General features: G+C 35.7%; 1 protein-coding gene across 3 annotated transcripts in view; it reads right to left on the reverse strand.

The window, feature by feature from the left end:
- HERC1 (HECT and RLD domain containing E3 ubiquitin protein ligase family member 1) overlaps positions 1-17619 on the reverse strand; it is a 182888-nt gene that overhangs the window by 90246 nt on the left and 75023 nt on the right. For 2 of the 3 annotated variants that reach the window (XM_090270738.1, XM_090270739.1), the window contains exons 20-25: positions 16826-16999; positions 9241-9355; positions 9032-9152; positions 7075-7246; positions 4147-4486; positions 3589-3709 (exon numbers count right to left, since the gene is read on the reverse strand). In XM_090270738.1, coding sequence (XP_090126864.1) covers positions 3589-3709; positions 4147-4486; positions 7075-7246; positions 9032-9152; positions 9241-9355; positions 16826-16999 — 1043 coding nt within the window. The remainder of the gene's footprint in view (positions 1-3588; positions 3710-4146; positions 4487-7074; positions 7247-9031; positions 9153-9240; positions 9356-16825; positions 17000-17619) is intronic. The other variant, XM_090270740.1, reaches the window with a different exon arrangement.

A 17619-nucleotide genomic window follows, 5' to 3' on the forward strand; every position in this document is an offset into this window, starting at 1 on the left:
CAGTGTAGACAACCATCTGCTCATATGTACAATCGACCATATACAAACCATACATGACTTTAATTTATGCAGACTTGACATTATGGTTTCAATAATTTCAATTGCACTCTCACAATTAAAAAAAATTGGTGGCAAAGAAGAAAGGCTGCAAAAGTGAAAAAATAGATCCATTTAGAAAATGTCATTGTACAAAATGTTTACCTGGTCATAGAGACACAGGTACCCACATTGTAGAACTGCAGATAAATACATTTTGACACACACACACATACACACACACACACCCCAGAAATAATATATTCTCAGGCCATTTGGTGCTGGACAAAACATGAAATGATTATCACAACAGCTCCTGAAGACATACATCACCGTGTCATGCAATAAAACATTTTAATCCCACAGTACCTTGGCCATGAGAGCTCAAGGGAGAAATTTATCTCAGACCTCAGAACTAGAAATATCTGTGTTTCCCTTGAAAACTGGTTTGTTTTTATATTTTCAATACTGTGAATCATGTAACTCACTATGCTTTTTCTGTTTGGTTGCCCACCTTTAGCATAAAACATCATAGAATATGTTCTGAGGTGTGCAAATCTTACCTAGGGCTTTATTTTCCTCTTTGGCTTCTTCCTGTCCTAATTGACTCACTTAATTTATCCTTTTATAAAGTATTTATTTTTGTATACCAAATCAAATCCTTTGTGAAGTGAAGGGGGTAGAAGTTAAACTTACAGTTAATTGTTTGCTTAGGTTTCTTCTCTGTTTACTAAGACAGAGAAGTAGATAATGTACCACGTAATACTCTTTATGAAAGAACAAAGATTTAGTAGTAAACTGGTTAATATTAATTATTTTTAAAAAACCATTTCATGTACTAACAATTCAGGATAAATTAAGTACTGCTAGATGTCAAAGACAGTAACAGTACTAAACAACCTCAGACAGAAGGATGACATATCTCAGCTGAAAAACCCAAACTGCCCGCATGGCTGGCTCCTCTTCATCTGTACCAGGCAGGTTCTCTGAAGCTAAGTACTCACCCCAGGTCTTTTTTCATGTGTAACAAAATTTGCTCTCTCTAGTTCTTGACTTTTCTACCTTTTATGATGCTATCTTTCTAAATATTCCAAAAGAAAAGGTAATCAAGAGACAATCTTTTTCAAAACTGTGTTTATTAATCTTCTAAAAATTCTGTAGGAACTAAATGAACAATCTTGGCAACTGAATCTGGACTCAACCCACCTCTATCCATCTATCTTCCCATTATGTTTTGAAAACACGATTTTCAAAGTGTTTTAAATTATATTACCAAACTTGTTCTTTACAGTCCAATTAAGGCAAGTATAACGAGTAGTATTAGTCCCCACTTTAAAGATAAAGAAGCTAGGGCCTTGGCTGGGTAGGTCAGTTGGTTAGAGCATCATTCCAATATGCCAAAGTTGCAGATTCAATCCCTGGTCAGGGCATATACAAAAATCAACCAATGAATGCATAAATAAGTGGAACAATAAACTGATGTTTTTCTCTCCCCCCATTCCTCTCTCTAAAAGTCAATCAATCAATCAAGAAAAGATAAAGAAGATGGGACTCAGAAAGGTTTAAGTATCTTATCCCGTATGAAAAATCAATAGTGAGTCGTAAGCCTGTGGTGACTAAGTCATTTTCACTGTTTCTAAAAAGTATGCCATTTTAACTACATCTATCCTCATCTTTTTACTTCAGTTGAAATGAATTATCAATTAATCAATTATGCTTTACATATTGTAGAAGATATCAAGGGCATTAAAAATAACCAAGACCTTCTAAGAGATCTATTGGATAGAAATACCAATAATACATAAATAAGTCTAATATGAAGCAAATGGCTAGTGGTTTATTAGAGCTACTTACAAACTGCTATGGAAATAACAGTGAAAGTCAATGTGAGTATAGTAATCTTGGGAAAGCTTTAGGTAATAGCAGACATTTTAGTCAGTCCTTAAGAGAGAGACAGAACTTGATCAACAAAACCTAGGAGAAAGACATTTAAAGCACACAATATTTGAGCAGAGGCTCAAGAGGTATGTTGGGGTCTGGCAGAGGGACTACGATGGCAAAAATGCAGATTACTGAAGGAGAAAATTGGCTCCAAATGCAGGCAGGCACCACTTTCCAGAACCTTTGACTTCTGGGTAGGCAGCACAATCACTGAAGTTTTGAATAGGAAAGTAGCATGATAAGCAGGCGTTTTGTTGTTCATGTTGTTGTCTGTGTCTTCAAGAGCTCTAACTTTGGGATCAGTCTCTAAGGAGAGGGACTGGAAAAAGCAGGGTGATCATTTTGAAAACTACCAGTTCAGGCAAAGGTAATGAGGGCCTGAATTCAAAAGTGAAAAAGAAGGAATGGGAACAGAAATTTTGCCAAAATAGATTAGACATTAATTAATTAATTAATCTCCAAAATATTTAGTGACTGCTACTATGTACCAGGTACTTAATAGGTGCTTGGGCTACAGCAGTGAATGAAATAGCAAAAATTCCTGTTGTCAAAGAGCTTATATTCTACTGTAGGTTAACAGAAACTGATAAAAACATAATAAATAAGTAAATTACATTAGGTGCTGTGGGGAGAAAAAGCAGAGCAAGACAAGGCATCCAAGGAATGAATGAGTATGTGGAAGGGAGGGAAGGCTGCGATTTTAAACAGAGTGGTAAAGGCCCGAAAGCGAAGCTGTGTGGTATGTTTACAGAAAAGCCAAGAGGTCAGTGTGGCAGGAGAGTCACCAAGGAGAGCAGTGGAAGAGGAGATGGGAGTGGTATTGCGGCCACGCTGTGTAGTCTTGTAGGCCACTGTGAGGACTTAGGGTTCTGCTCTGAGAAAAAGTAAAGTCACTGAAGGTTTTGAGTAAAGAAGGACATGATCTATGTTATAAAATTATCATAGTGTTGGAAGAGTAGATAATGAGACTGATCAGACCGGGGGGTGGGGGGTAGGGGGCAGGGTGAATGGACAGAGAGAAATCTCAGTAGACTGCAAGACCAAGAACATGAACTGAGAGCACAAAGATACTAATAAAGAAAGAATAAAAGGAGGAAGAACAAACAAAGACATCATGAAGACAATGAAACTTGCCTGAAGACACTGTCCGACTTTCCTTAGAGGAGGAATCTTTTATGCTTAAAAGCTTCCTTTAAACATCTTTTGTTTATGTAGTACTTGTATGAACCCCGGTGTCCAGCCTGGGTAGTTAGTAGTACCACTTAATAAGACAGGCAATATGAGAGAAGGAGGTTTGGGAGAAAGGTAAGTTTATTTCTGGACAGGTGAAGATTGGGGAAACCTGACATGTTCAGGTGGAATATCCATCAAGGATTCAGATACATGAATTTGCAATTTAGGAAGAAATCAGAGCTAAAGACAGAAATCTGAGTCACTAACAGATAAGTGGAAAATATCTATGTGACATAGTTGTCTCATTTCTCTTAAAAGTTCTTTTTAAAAAGTTTTTATATGTCTAAATCCAACATATATTACTTACCCTAATTAAAGCCTTATGTATCTATACCTTGAAAACAAAAATTCTTCTTTACTGAATCCAGGTGTACCTACCAGTGCGTAACCCTCTTCATCTGATTCAGGCTGAGACAAATCAGATTCACTCCTCGATTTGATCAGTCTATAATTTGGGCTTGCGTGGACTAGCCGGCTCTCTGCAGTAAGACTTTCACTCCTGTCTCATATGCACAAAGAAAAGTTTTACGATTTGGGACTGTTAGTGAACATAAAATGTCATGGAACTAGCAGCACAAAGATAATACAAACACAATGAATAAGTATGCCTGTCAATGGGAAATCCTCTTTTCAATTACATCAAAATAATTGGCATGCCACTAAATTACAGAGACATGCAAACAACTTCATGTGTCTCAACTACAGTTGTATATATGTATGAAAAATTGTGTCTCCTCATTTAATCAGAAATTTATATTTCAGGCTGAAGCAGTATTACTCTTTACGTTACTTTTAATTCATCCTAGTCAATTTTCATTTCCTACTTCATCTCTGTGTTAATTTCAGAAGAATACTCTAACTATGAGAATAAACCATTTCAATGCATAATGCAACAAAGGGAGGAGAGTAATGTTTTCAGTTTCTAGTAAGTCCCACCTGGTCATAAGTCCACCCCCTTCAGAGGTACTTGTTGAAGGTTGCTGCAACTGTCCTTCTTCCCTCCGCTTCTGAAGCTCATCAATCACAGGACTTACTCCTAATATTAAGAGGGCGCACCGATGGATCACAGAGTTGCAGGCAGCTGTGTATACATCCTGACCCTCGGGAAGGTCTGTGCTGACCCTTCGCTCTTGCTGAGACTGAGGAGGTGGGTCATCAGCTCGAGCCCCAGACCCTGCCCCACTGTTCATTCTATCTCGATCTCGGCTACGAGCTACTTCACGAGCTGAGAGGAAACACTGAAAGATTTCTGTAACATGCAACACAAAAACAAGGTCTTAACACATGGGGAGAGAAGAGCAAAAAAAATAACAATAAAAATAGTCAAAACATTTGGACCAAAAGCTTACTGAAAGATGGAAAAATTATTTTTTAGACATTAAATGCAGTATAGTAACTAAGTTAAAAAATTATCAAAAATACACATAAAATATTATACTTTTCATGAAAATTGTAATAGGAAATACTCATGCCTTTATAGTTTAGATTGGATGATTCTATTTCTACTCTTATTTATGAGTTAGATCAGTGGTTTTCAAAGTGTGGTTTCAGACCAGCAGCATCAACATCATTTGGGCACTTGTTAGAAATGCAAATTATCAGGCCCAACCCAGACCTTCTAAATGAGAAGCCCTGGGCATGAGGCCAGCAATCTGTGTTTCAACGGCCTTCCAGATGATTCTGAGTCCACAAGAGTTTGAGAAGCACTACATTAGATAAAAATAACTATTTATGTTCATGACCTTGGTATGAAAAATGTCAGGTTACAAAACAGATAAAATTTAAGTTGTAATACTTATAATGAAAAGAACTCTTTCCCCTTCCAAATTCTATATAATACCTAACACCTCCACTTTTCTCTAACTTTAATACATTAAATAAGTACAACCACTAAAAGTCTTTGCTGAAACAGAATCTGGTTAAAATATATGGCTAAGCCCTGGCCAGGGTGATTCAGTCGGTTGAAGCATCATCCCATGCACCAAAAGTCTGTGGTTTCAATATGTAGTCAGGGCACATACGTAGGTTGCGAGTCCAATCCCTGGTAGGGGCATGTACAGGAGGCAACTGATAGATGTCTCTGTCTCTCTGTCTCTCTGCGCGCGTGTGTGTGTGTCTCTCTCTCCCCCCTCTCCACCCACCTCCCTACCTCCATCCTCCTCTGCCCCAAAAAATCAATAAACATGTCATCCTCATGTGACGATTAAATATACACATTCTCTTAAATATATATGTATATATGTATATGTGCGCGTATATATAATTTCCTCTAGTGTCAAACGGCATCACCAGGAATGTCGTACCTAATGCCAACTCTTCCCAAATCATTAATGTAAAAAGTCAGTGGGTGTACCAAGGTTCTGATGCAGTGGTAAATGCTTCACAATAGGAAGAAAATATTTTGCGCTCAAATTTGAACTGAAGAGGATATTCTTAATGGGGAACCAAGGCAAAAAATTGGTAAAATACTAGATCCATCTGTCAATATGGAAATTTAAACTAAAAATAGATCTGTGTATTTTACAGAATTATTATGGCAATATTTTCATTATGCTGTTGAAAATCCCTATTTCAATAAAAATCAAAATGACAAATGCAGAATCCAGAGCTAGAAATAAGTTAAAGTAATTAAGAGAATGATCCCTGGGATTTTGGGCAGACCTGGTTCTAGCTGTTACTAACTGTGGCACTAAGCACATAATTTTGCTCCTTAAACCCCAGTTTAACCATCTTAAGACTAGGGTAATACTCATCTCATAAAACTTTTGCAAGGATTATGAGTTAATCTATGTGAAGCACTTGACCCAGTGCCCACCATATAACAGGTGTTCAGAAACGGTAGCTATGGGTGACTATTATGCTTTCTGTTACTATAACTGAAGGTTATACTTTGCTACTGTGTTTTTACCCTTTGGTCTTTGCTTTCAGGAATTCCTAAGCTAAATTTTAAGCTCAACTGCAAAAAGATTCCTCAGCCTAGATTTTTAATAATTATTGTCCCTTCACATCACCAACCCCCTTTTCCTCCATTTAGCCCTTATCTTTTCCTCTTGTTTTAATAGTTTTTGGTCTTGTTTTGAGCCATCTCATGTTCATTTTTAGAAGATCCAGAACACAAACTGATAATAAAGTCTTCAACTGATTGATATATACAGACAATACCAATACTAAATGCATAGCTGGCCATAATGTTTTAGACTACAAAGTAAATATACACTTTAACTTGAATTAGCCACATCATAAGATAGTAACAAATGGTTAAAAAGCTTTAATATTTCTCTTTAAATATAACAATGATTACCTTTAAAAACTATCTGTAGCCTTAGAATAGAAAAGTATGAAAAGTGTTATTTACCCAGCCAATAATATTCTCATATATATTCTTGCTACCTTCTGAGAAAGGCCGAAGAATAGTCAGCGGGTAAAATTTGTAATTTTAGAAGTTCTAGATATGAAAATAATCGGGCTCTCCCAGTAGTCATGGGAAGGGGGCTCTCTTCCTCACCACACAGAGGTTGGCCAGGACAATGGATAACTTGGAACCCCTGAGAGGACATACTTTGAATAACCTTATCCAATGACTCATGGGCATCATTTCATGCATGAGATTCAGCAGAATTGGTACAGTTTCCAAAAGCCTGCTTCTAGAGCTTTTCAGCCCCAAATATTAAATTCAATAATTTTAGGAAAGAAACTTGTACAGAGCTGAAATGTTAACTAATGTAAATTCAGATCACCAGAAGAATATCAGATTCTTTTAGAAAAAATGTAGAGAAACTTCTGTCTTCCTCTTTCTTCTCCACTCAGTTCTCCTACCAAAACAAACGGCATAGTGTGTATCTGTAAAGTAAGGTGTATACTCACTGCCAGCTGTCATCACTTCATGTTCACGTTCTTCCTCCTCATCCTCTGGCTCTGGATGGCCCTCTTCCCGGTCTCGCTCAGCCTGTTCTTCCATTTCAGCTTCTTCGTCAATGGTCCGGGTAAAGGAATGCTCCTGAGGATCAACATCTGCAGAGTCTTGGTTTTCTGAGATCTTAAAGCAAAGATCAGAGCCACGGTGAACATATTTTTCAAAAATTTTGAAAATTTTCATTAAGACCTTAACATTTTTATCATGAAAAATACTGCTAATATCAATAATAACACATGAATACTACTACCAAAAAAAGACATGCTGGGTAAATTTGAAAAAATTGAAAGAATGTATGTATACAAAATATAGAGATACAGATATACTCTTTCTTCCTCAGAATTTTTCTTAAAATGTCTTGCTATAAATTGACATTTATATTGCTGTTCAGCTATAAACTACAAAGTTGCAACTTAAAATGAGTTATGATAACAAGAATAGAAGGTACTTAAAGAATATGAATTTTGATTCTATTCATTCTCCCTTCAGTTATGTATATTATTACTCTGTATAAATATTTAATAGTTCTACTTTAAAATAGTATTTTTAAAAACTTTTTGGTGAGAACATTTAAATTCTGCTCTCTTAGCAAATTTCAGTTATACAAACAGTATTGTTTTTAGTTTTTTTCCTTACTTTGTTTACCCCTGAAAAAAAACCAAAAATTAGAAATTTGGTAAGAACAATGTTAGTTTTATTTTCCATGGTGGTTATGCTATCTGGCAGTCATTCAGAGGAAAGAGTCCCTAAAGCAGGGGCTAAGAGAGTCACAAATACCCTAAAAGTACTATTCATTTCCCCTACAAATCTCAGTATAAAGCACAAGTAAAAAGTTTTAATGATATCTTCAAATACACAATAAGTTATTTTGTAATTCATGGCCAGTACATAACTTAAGAATTTCACCTAGATGAGGATACTGAGCAGTCTCACACAATACATAAATAATTATCCCCATATATTTGAATTTCAAATATGAGCCTCGACAAAATGCCCAATTATCATAGTTTCAAGGTCACTAACAAATAGATCCACAGATTTTAAATAAGGTCATGCTATAAAGTAATATAATAGAAATGTAGAAATAGAGTTTGATTTTTTAAAAATCTAAAATCTGAATAATGGAGTATAAAACATCTACTATATAAAGTTTCAAAGTAAGCATTTCTGAAGATATGCATTATACAGACTTATAACTATAGGATCATGTTATCAGAATTACCAAGCACTTTAGAAATTATATCATTTTTGGTGCATGAATTACTTCTGGAACATCCTTAGTAAGAGTTCTCAGTTTTCACCCCCAGTGGTGAACAACTCTAATACTAGAAGGATTTTTTCCTTATATTCAGCTAACAATAATTCTCAATTCAATTGTAACCCTTTGGTCCTTTGTGTGCCCTCTGGAACAAACCAGCAAGGAACACATTTATTTCCTCTCTAACACGGAAGCTCTTTTAATGTTTTTAAGGCAGCTATCCTGTTACTCCCCTTTGTTTTCACTTCTCTAGTTCTTACATTAGATGATTTTTTGGAACTTTCACCAATCCAAGGTAGTTTGTTGAATCTCATAAATTACTAAGTAGGCTAATTCAAATGTGGTCTGATCAGCATAAAATAAAGGAATATTTCATATGATCTGGACACTTCACTTTGTTATTAGCATTTACTTACACAGTCTAAGAATATATAAATTTTCTTAGCAGTCACATCATACTTGATAAATGTAGGGTTAAACACATCCCAAAACTTTTACTTGTCCAATTTTTTTCACTAGAAGAACTTCTCAACATTTAACTGTACATCTGCAATAAGCAAGGCACATTTTTTTTCTTGACATAAACCACTATGGAGCTATCCCTCATAGCTTGCAGAAAAACACAGAAATTAACTGATTTCCAACTTTACCCATCTGTCTCGTGATGATGACCTGGTCTGAATAAGTTCAAGGCTCTTGCAAGCAAGTAAACGACTTCGAACTTTGTACACACAACGGTACACTTCTGATAAGCTTTTACCAGGTTGATATCTAAATAAAGAACCAAAATAGAAAAGTTACCTAATTTCTAACATCATGAGAGCAAATATTTGTCTGAGGATAGTTTTAAGTTACTTGCCGGCTTTCTCCACATGCTTGACTAAGTAAATTTGTGTGTTTCAGAAGAGCTGCAAGAACAAATCTAGACACAGTATCCAAGAGTGACTCATTGCTTAAAGTTGCACTGTCCCAATCTGAAAATAAAAATGATGAATTGACATTTAAAACGGGTCAGAAAACAGTTCAGAGATCATTTTAATAGCTTTAAGTCATCTAACACCTGAATGTTATTTTTCTTCACAGGTATTTAACAAATACACCTACTAGATCCCACCCAGGGTAGAGGTCCTGAGGTGGGTTCACAGAGGCTAGTGTGGCTGGAGCAAAGTCTTAGACATGAGTGGCAGGAGACATTAGAAAGCTGGCTGGGACTAGATCACGCAGGGGCTTGCAGGCCATTGCAAGTCCTCTAGGTTTTACTTTGAGGGAAGTGGGAACTACCATTAGAAGTCTTTGAACAGAAATATGACATGATCTGACCTGTGCTTTAAAAGACTAATCCTGACTGCTGAGTGTAGAACTTCCTTTAGGAATGGCAACAGCAGAATTAATTATTGCAGTAATTCAAGTGAGAAATGATGGTGGCTCAGACAAAAGTAGGACCTGTGAAGGTAGTGAGAAATAACCAGATTCTTTATGTATTTTGAAGGTAGAGTTGACAGGATTTGTCAGATGTGAGAATATGAGAGAAGTCAAGGTTGACTATACACGTATTCAGAATGTGGCTGGCATTTACTGAAACAGGACAACCACAGAAAGAATACTTTTGGGGAATCGTCGGCAGCCGTCCGTCTCGAGAGACGATGGTGTAGCTTCTTCAGAGTCTATCTGCACCGCCAAGAATGGCTGTGCAGTCCGACTCGGGAGTGACATGGTATCTGTCTCCTCCCGTGTTGAATCGACATCTTGCGATGACGCTGAAGCTACAGAGCCTGGGCAGGGTAATATGGAGGGTCTGCTGTTGCCCATGCAGCAGACCCCCCCTCTCTTCGCAGCTGAAGGGTCCAAGGGAAAGACGGAGTCGATACAGCTTGGGTTCAGGTGCGCCGCAGGAGTTGCCGGTGTTGACTACAACGTCAAACCGCCTTAGGGACTCCGGCTCCGGATTTTCTGTCGGGGTTTACTCCCTTAGCCTTTCCCCTGAAGAGGTATGCCGCAAGGCAGCGGAGGTTTTTTGGAGTCAGAGTTTTCCTTCTCTGATGTACCCTGACTGGAAGATCGAACCAGCGACACTTAGCTCGCAGGCCGACGCTCAATCCACTGAGCTAAACCAGCCAGGGCAATAGGAAGCTAGAATCAGGAGTCTGGTTTTGAATATTTTTTATTAGATATCCTAGTGGAGATACTGAGTAAACTAGTCAGGTGTTTTTTTATCTGGTATTTGAAGCCATGAAAGTAGATGCAGTGGGTAAGAAATAAAACATTCAAACAGAAATGAGTACATTCAATTGAAAATCTAAATAACACCATCAGATGATGAGAACCAGTCAGGTGATTTCTTGAATTCCATATTAGCGTAGCGGTACTATACTTTAAAAAATGCAATACATTCAGTAAATTCCAAATGGTGGTGGAGCATTTTGTGTCTATTCCACTCCCAGAATGTCTGCTAGACTGTTAATTTGACAGATTTACTATACTATTTAAAAGCAAAACAAAACAAACAAAAAATGCCCTTGGCAAATATTAAGCCCCAAGTTACCTTTATTTGTTCTTAATCCCTGCTTAAAACTGCTATCCCAAGAGATAAAATGTAACATCTTGGTTTTCCAGTCATTTCTGTATGCTTAGGTAAAAAATTAAATTCAAGAAATTGGGGGAAAGGGGGACAACTGTAATTGAAAAACCAAAATAAAAAAATTAAAAAAAAAAAATTAAATTCAGATTTACCTATTTTACAGGTGAAAAACTGACAATATAAACATGCCAGATTTTAAGAAATTCTTAAAGTCCATAGAGAATCTTAAAATGACAGTCTATATCACATACAAAATTTTTCCACATTAGGTTCTTGAGAGATCATCTGTTCCCAGGGACTGGTTGCTATCCTGAGAACTGTGGTGACTTAAAATGAAACATGACGCGATTTTAACCACACTAATAATTCAATTTAAAAGCAAACTAAAGTAACACCCTTTGCTGTGTTTCAAATTTAGCAGGAATTATCCTCCTGTGCAATTTTTATTTATTTTCTTTTTTGTTGAATTTATTGGGGTGACAGTGGTTAACAAAATTATACAGGTTTCAGGTGCACAATTCTGTAACACATCATCTGTACACTGTATTGTGTGTTCACCACCTCAAGTCAAGTCTCCGTTCATCACCATTTATCCCCCCTCTTACCCTCTTCCACCTCTCCCACACCCTTCCTTCCCACCACCAGCCACCACACTGTTGTCTGTGTTCATGAGTTTTTTCTCTTTTTTTCCTTTTTGCTCTACCCACCTACCCATTCCACCCACTGCCCCTGCCAACAGCTATCAGCCTGCTCTCTAACTATGAGTCTGTTTCTATTTTCCTTGTTAGTTCATTTTGATCATTAGATTCCACATGAGTGAAATAGTATGGTATTTGTCTTTCTCTGACTAGCTTATTTCACTTAGCATAATGCTCTCCAGGTCCGTTCATGCTATCACAAAGGGTAAGATTTCCTTCTTATTTATTTGCAGCCAAGTTGTATTCCATTGTATTAATGTGCTACAGCATCTTTTATCCACTCATCTACTGATGGGCACTTGGGCTGCTTCCAAATCTTGGCTATTGTAAATAATGCTGCTTTGAACACAGGGGTGCATATATACTTTCAAATTAGTGTTTCAGGTTTCTCTGAATATACTGCCACTTTAAATGTGAGTGGCTTAAATGATCCAATCAAAAGATATAACGTAGAGTCCTGGCCAGGTAGTTCATTTGGTTAGAGTGTCACCCCAGTATGCAAAGGTTGGTGGTTCAATCCCAGGTCAGGACACGTACAAGAAGCAACCAATGAGTGCATAAATAAGTGGAACAATTCAATGTTTTCTCTCTCTTTCACAAAATCAATAAAATAAAAACATAAGACATTGAGAAGCTGAATGGATAAGAAAACAAGACCCATATAGATACAATACTATTCACAAGAAACCCACCTCAGAAAGAAAGATACACACAAACTAAAAGTAAAGGAATGAAAAACGATGTTTCATGCAAATGGAAAGGGAAAGAAAGTTGGGGTAGCAATACTTACCTGACAAAATAGACTTTAAAACAAAGGCTATAGTAAGAGACAAAGAAGGACACTATATAATGATAAAGGGAGCAATCCAACAAGGGGATATAATCCTGGTAAATATTTATGCACCCAACATTGGAGCATCTAATATGGAAAGCAAATCTTGATGGACATAAAAGGAGAGATGGACAGTAACAGAGTCACAGTAGGGGACTTTAATACCCCATTGACATCAATGCATATATCTTCCAGACAGAAAATCAACAAGGAAATGGCACTAAAATAATACACTAGGCCAAATGAATTTAAGTGATATCTTCAGAGCATTTCACCCCAAAGCACCAGAATATACATTCTTTTCAACTGCACCTGGAACATGTTAAGACACAACACAAGTCTCAATAAATTTAAGAAGATTAACATCATATCAATATCTTCTCTGACCATAATGGTATGAAACTAGAAATCAACCACAAGAAAAAAACTAAAAAACACACAAAGATATGGAGGCTAAATAGCATGCTACTAAACAATGACTGGGTTAACAACAAAATCGAGGAAGAAATCAAAAGATACCTTGAAACAAATGAAAATGAGAACAAAACAAACCAAAATCTATGGAACACAGCAAAAGCATTCCAAAGAGAGAAATTCATAGCATTACAGGCCTACCTCAAGAAACAAGAAAAATCTCAAATAAACAAGTTAACACTACACTTAAAGGAATTAGGAAAATACAATGAACCAAGCCCAAAGTGAGTAGAAGACAAGAAACGATAAAGATTATAGCATAAGTAAATTAAACTGAGTCTAAGAAAACAATACAAACCCTGGCTGGGTTGCTCAGTGAGTTAGAGTATTGTGTCATATGCCAGAAGGTCATGGGTTTGACCACTGATCATGGCACATACATAGGTTGCAGGTTTAACCCCCCAGCCAGGGCATGTGAGAGAGGCAACTGATCAATGTTCCTCTCTCACATCAATGTTTCTCTCTCTCATTTCCCCTTCCTCTCTTTCTACAGTAAAATTTTAAAAATATGTATATCCTTGGGTGAGGATTTTTTTTAAGTAAAGACTTATTTTTAAAAATGTAAGAGATTAATGAAACCAAAAGCTGGTTCTTTGAAAAGATAAACAAGATTGGCATAATTTTAAATAGACTCATCAAGAAAAAAAAGAGAACCCAAATAAAATTGGAAATAAAGAGAGAAATAACAACTGACGCCACATAAATACAAAGGATTATAAGAAAATATTACGAACAACTACAGACCAACAAATCAGACAATCTGAACGAAATGAATAAATTTCATAGAAACATATAATGTTCCAAAACTGAATCAGAACAACTCAGAAAATCTGAATAGACTGAATACAACTATGGAAACTGAGGCAGTAACCAAAATAACTCCCAACAAACAAAACTTCTGGACCATGTGGCTTCATAGGTAAATTTTACCAAACATTTAAAGAATGAAAACCTATCCTTCTCAAACTATTCCAAAAAATTCAAGAGAAGGGAAACCTTACAAGGCCAGCATTATCCTAATTCCAAAACCATATAAAGACACTATAAAGAAAGAAAATTATAGGCAATATCTCTGGTAAACATAAATGCTAAAAATCTCAACAAAATCTTAGCAAACTGGATCAAGTGATACATTAAAAAGATCATACACCATGATCAAGTGAGATTTATTCCAGGGATACAAAGGTGATATAGTATCTGCAAATCAATAAACATGACAGACCACATAAACAAAATAAAGGATAAAAACCACATGATCACATCAACAGATGTAGAAAAAGCATTTGATAAAAATTTAGCACCCATTTATGATAAAAGAACTCCATAAAATTGGAATAAAGGGAACAAACCTCAATGTAATAAAGGCCATATATGACAAACCCACAGCTAACATCATACTCAACAGGCAAAAACTGAAAGCGTTTCCCTTAAGATCAGGAACAAGACAGGCATGTCCACTTTGACCACTCTTATTCAATATGGTACTGGAAGTTCTAGCCACAGAAATCAGACAAAAAGAAGAAATTAAAGGCATCCAAAATTGGAAAGGAAGAGTAGAACTGTCACTATTTGCTGATAACATGATACTGCATATAGAGAACCCTAAAGATTTCATCAATGAATTCAGTAAAGTAGCAGGATACAAAATAAATATCCAAAAATCAGCTGCATTTTTATATACCAATAATGAATTATCAGTAAGGGAAATTAAGAAAACAATCTCATTTACAATTGCATCAAAAAATACACAGGAATAAATTTAACCAAGAATGTAAAAGACCTGTACATGGAAAATTATAAGACACTAGAAAAAGAAACTGAAGAAGACACAAATAAGTGGAAACATATACCTCCTATGCAATTTTTAAAACAATGAGTTGTTTTTAAAGACCTTCATTGAAGTTCTGGTCATTTCATACTAAGCACTACAGAATGTTTCCACTATTCAAGTATAAAGTCTAGGCTACAGTGTATAACCAATTCAGCAAATGGAGCCATTCAATGAGTTTTTATTCATCTTAAGTTTACATCTAGTTTTTAAATGTTCTCACTGCAATGAAACATGTAATAATATTGAAGAAAACCTAACTGCACATTCCAAGCAAACGTACAAACACGAGAATGTCAGAAAACACAATTTAGAAAGTAAACTTTTTTTCTTTGCATTAAAATACTTTTATATCTTTGGTGGGAGTCAACACAATAGAACAAATAAGTAAACGAATGATAAACTGGATGTGATTAAACTTTCAAAGGTATCAACTCACTGGTGTTTTAAATGTCTGAATAATATGTATCTCATTTCATTTTTATTATATAAAATAAAGTACAATAAAAGATGAAAATGTATTTACTTTTAACATTTTTATCACAGAAGAAAGGAAATCCAAAGAAACAGGGGGAAATTAAAAATAGGATAAAATATATGTAACATCGAAAAAGACAACTAGGAATATGTGATTCTGAATAGTCCAGATCACTGTTAAAAGGGAAGCTAAAAAGAAATCAGGTATGTCCTTTGAAAACTTGTACATAAAATTAATTAAATATTATAAACTAAAATACCACTACATACTTGCAATAGCACTTTATTACTGTACTTAACAGTGCACCTTATTTCAAATTGATAGCTTTTTCAGCATTCCAAAGTAAGCAACTGTTCTAGGGAGGAGAAAAATAACCAGGCCCAGAGCTTAGACATCTACTTTCACATATTTTCAATGCTGATACCAGGGTTACAAAGGAAAATGGTCCATTAAACAGACTTTTATACTAAATCCATTTACACTGCATGGAATCCTTCAGTAAAAAGATTGCCTCTGAATTTATCTTCTATATAAATCTCAACTGTCCCATAGTGGGTTTGCTTCAAGTGGGATACATGTATATATATATATATATATTTTTTTTTTTAATTTTAAATATTTCCCACAAAGATGAAAAAGAAATTTAAAAAAAATGTTATCCATAAAATATCCTCTTCTATAAAAAATAGGGTGAGCCCAATGATTTTGTTTACATGTATTACACATATATATTAGTATTATGAGCTGTCTACATATTGGGTTGGCCAAAAAGTTCATTTTGTATTTTCTGTAGATGGCTCTAGTAGCACTTAGTTGTCTTTAATTGCATTCGAAACAATTCTGATTGTATTGTGACAGTTGTCATATCAGCGTGCTTTTTTTTTTTTAATATTTTATTTATTTTTTAGAGAAAGGGGAAACCAGAGAGAAAGAGAGGGAGAGAAACATCAAGGTGTGGTTGTCTCTCGCCTGCCCCCTACTGGGGACCTGGCCTGCAACCCAGGGATGTGCCCTGACTGGGAATCGAACTTGGTGACCCTTGGGTTCACAGGCCAGTGCTCAATCCACTGAGCCACACCAGCCAGGGCTCAGCATACATTTTTAAAAATACTTACAAAACTAGTGAATTTTTTTGTAGCCATTGTAATATTGAAGACTGAAGAAAATACACAACATTTTCAGCACATTATGCTTTATTATTTCAAAAAAGGTAAAAAACACAACTGAAATGCAAAAAAAATATTTGTACAGTATATGGAGAAGGTGCTGTTACTAACTGAACGTGTCAAAAGTGTTTTGCAAAGTTTTGTGCTGGATATTTCTCAATGTATGATGCTCCATGTTTGGATAGACCAGTTGAAGTTGATAGCGACAAATCAAGACATTAATTGAGAACAATCAACGTCATACCATGCAGGAACTAGCCAACATATTCAAAATATCCAAATCAACCATTATTGGTGAAAATGAAAAATATATCTTTTATTTTTGTGGAAAAAACGATACACACTTTTTGGCCAACTCAATATTTATCCCCTTTATCCTCTTCATCTTACCTTTACTAACAGCATAATCCTGCATGTTGATCCAAAGGCTTCGTGCAGGCTCTTTTGAACAACCCAATGCCAAGTCTACATAGACAGCAATTTCAGGTCGCAATTTGTAGTCAAAAGGCTTCTGTTCTTCATTTCCTGAAAGGGCTACTTCTAAGAGGCAACTCATGCATTTATCTAAAACGAAAATTATTTGTTATTAATTTTAAACCTCATAAATTTTGGTGCCACAAATAAAATCTTACATTTATTTAATGCATATAAAATGATACATTTCAAACCAGTTTAAGTAATTGCTATAAAGTTTGTTAATGTTTCTCAACTGGAGGCAGTATCACCCCTTCCATCTTCTCCAGAAGGATGTGTGACAAAACATAACACTCCTGGGAGGTGTTCTGGCATGTTAGTAGGCAGGGGCCTACACATGCACCACCGTCTTATACACAAAGACCTCTCTTGTTCAAAATGGAATGAAATCCTCTTTGAGAAACATGTGACCAATGGAAAAGAGACTGGATAAGAATTTTTTCTTTTTTCTAGACTTAAGGAAAAATAATCAATTAAGTATGATTCAAGAGAGACCACTGATACCATGAATATTTGTTCAGGTGGTTTCCATCTTTTCAGTGGGACATTCGGTATTCAGAATTTTCCATTTAAAAAACGAAACATTATCTAAATGATAGGTTCTTGGGCCAATACCAAAAGTCAATTTAACCCATAATATAATTAAATAATCATATATTTATAATTTTACAAAGGACAAATGTTCTTTCCTAATATATTTTATAATTTAA

This window comes from Furipterus horrens, unplaced genomic scaffold (assembly GCF_987537825.1).
Source record: "Furipterus horrens unplaced genomic scaffold, mFurHor1.1.pri manual_scaffold_3, whole genome shotgun sequence".
Lineage (NCBI taxonomy): Eukaryota > Metazoa > Chordata > Mammalia > Chiroptera > Furipteridae > Furipterus > Furipterus horrens.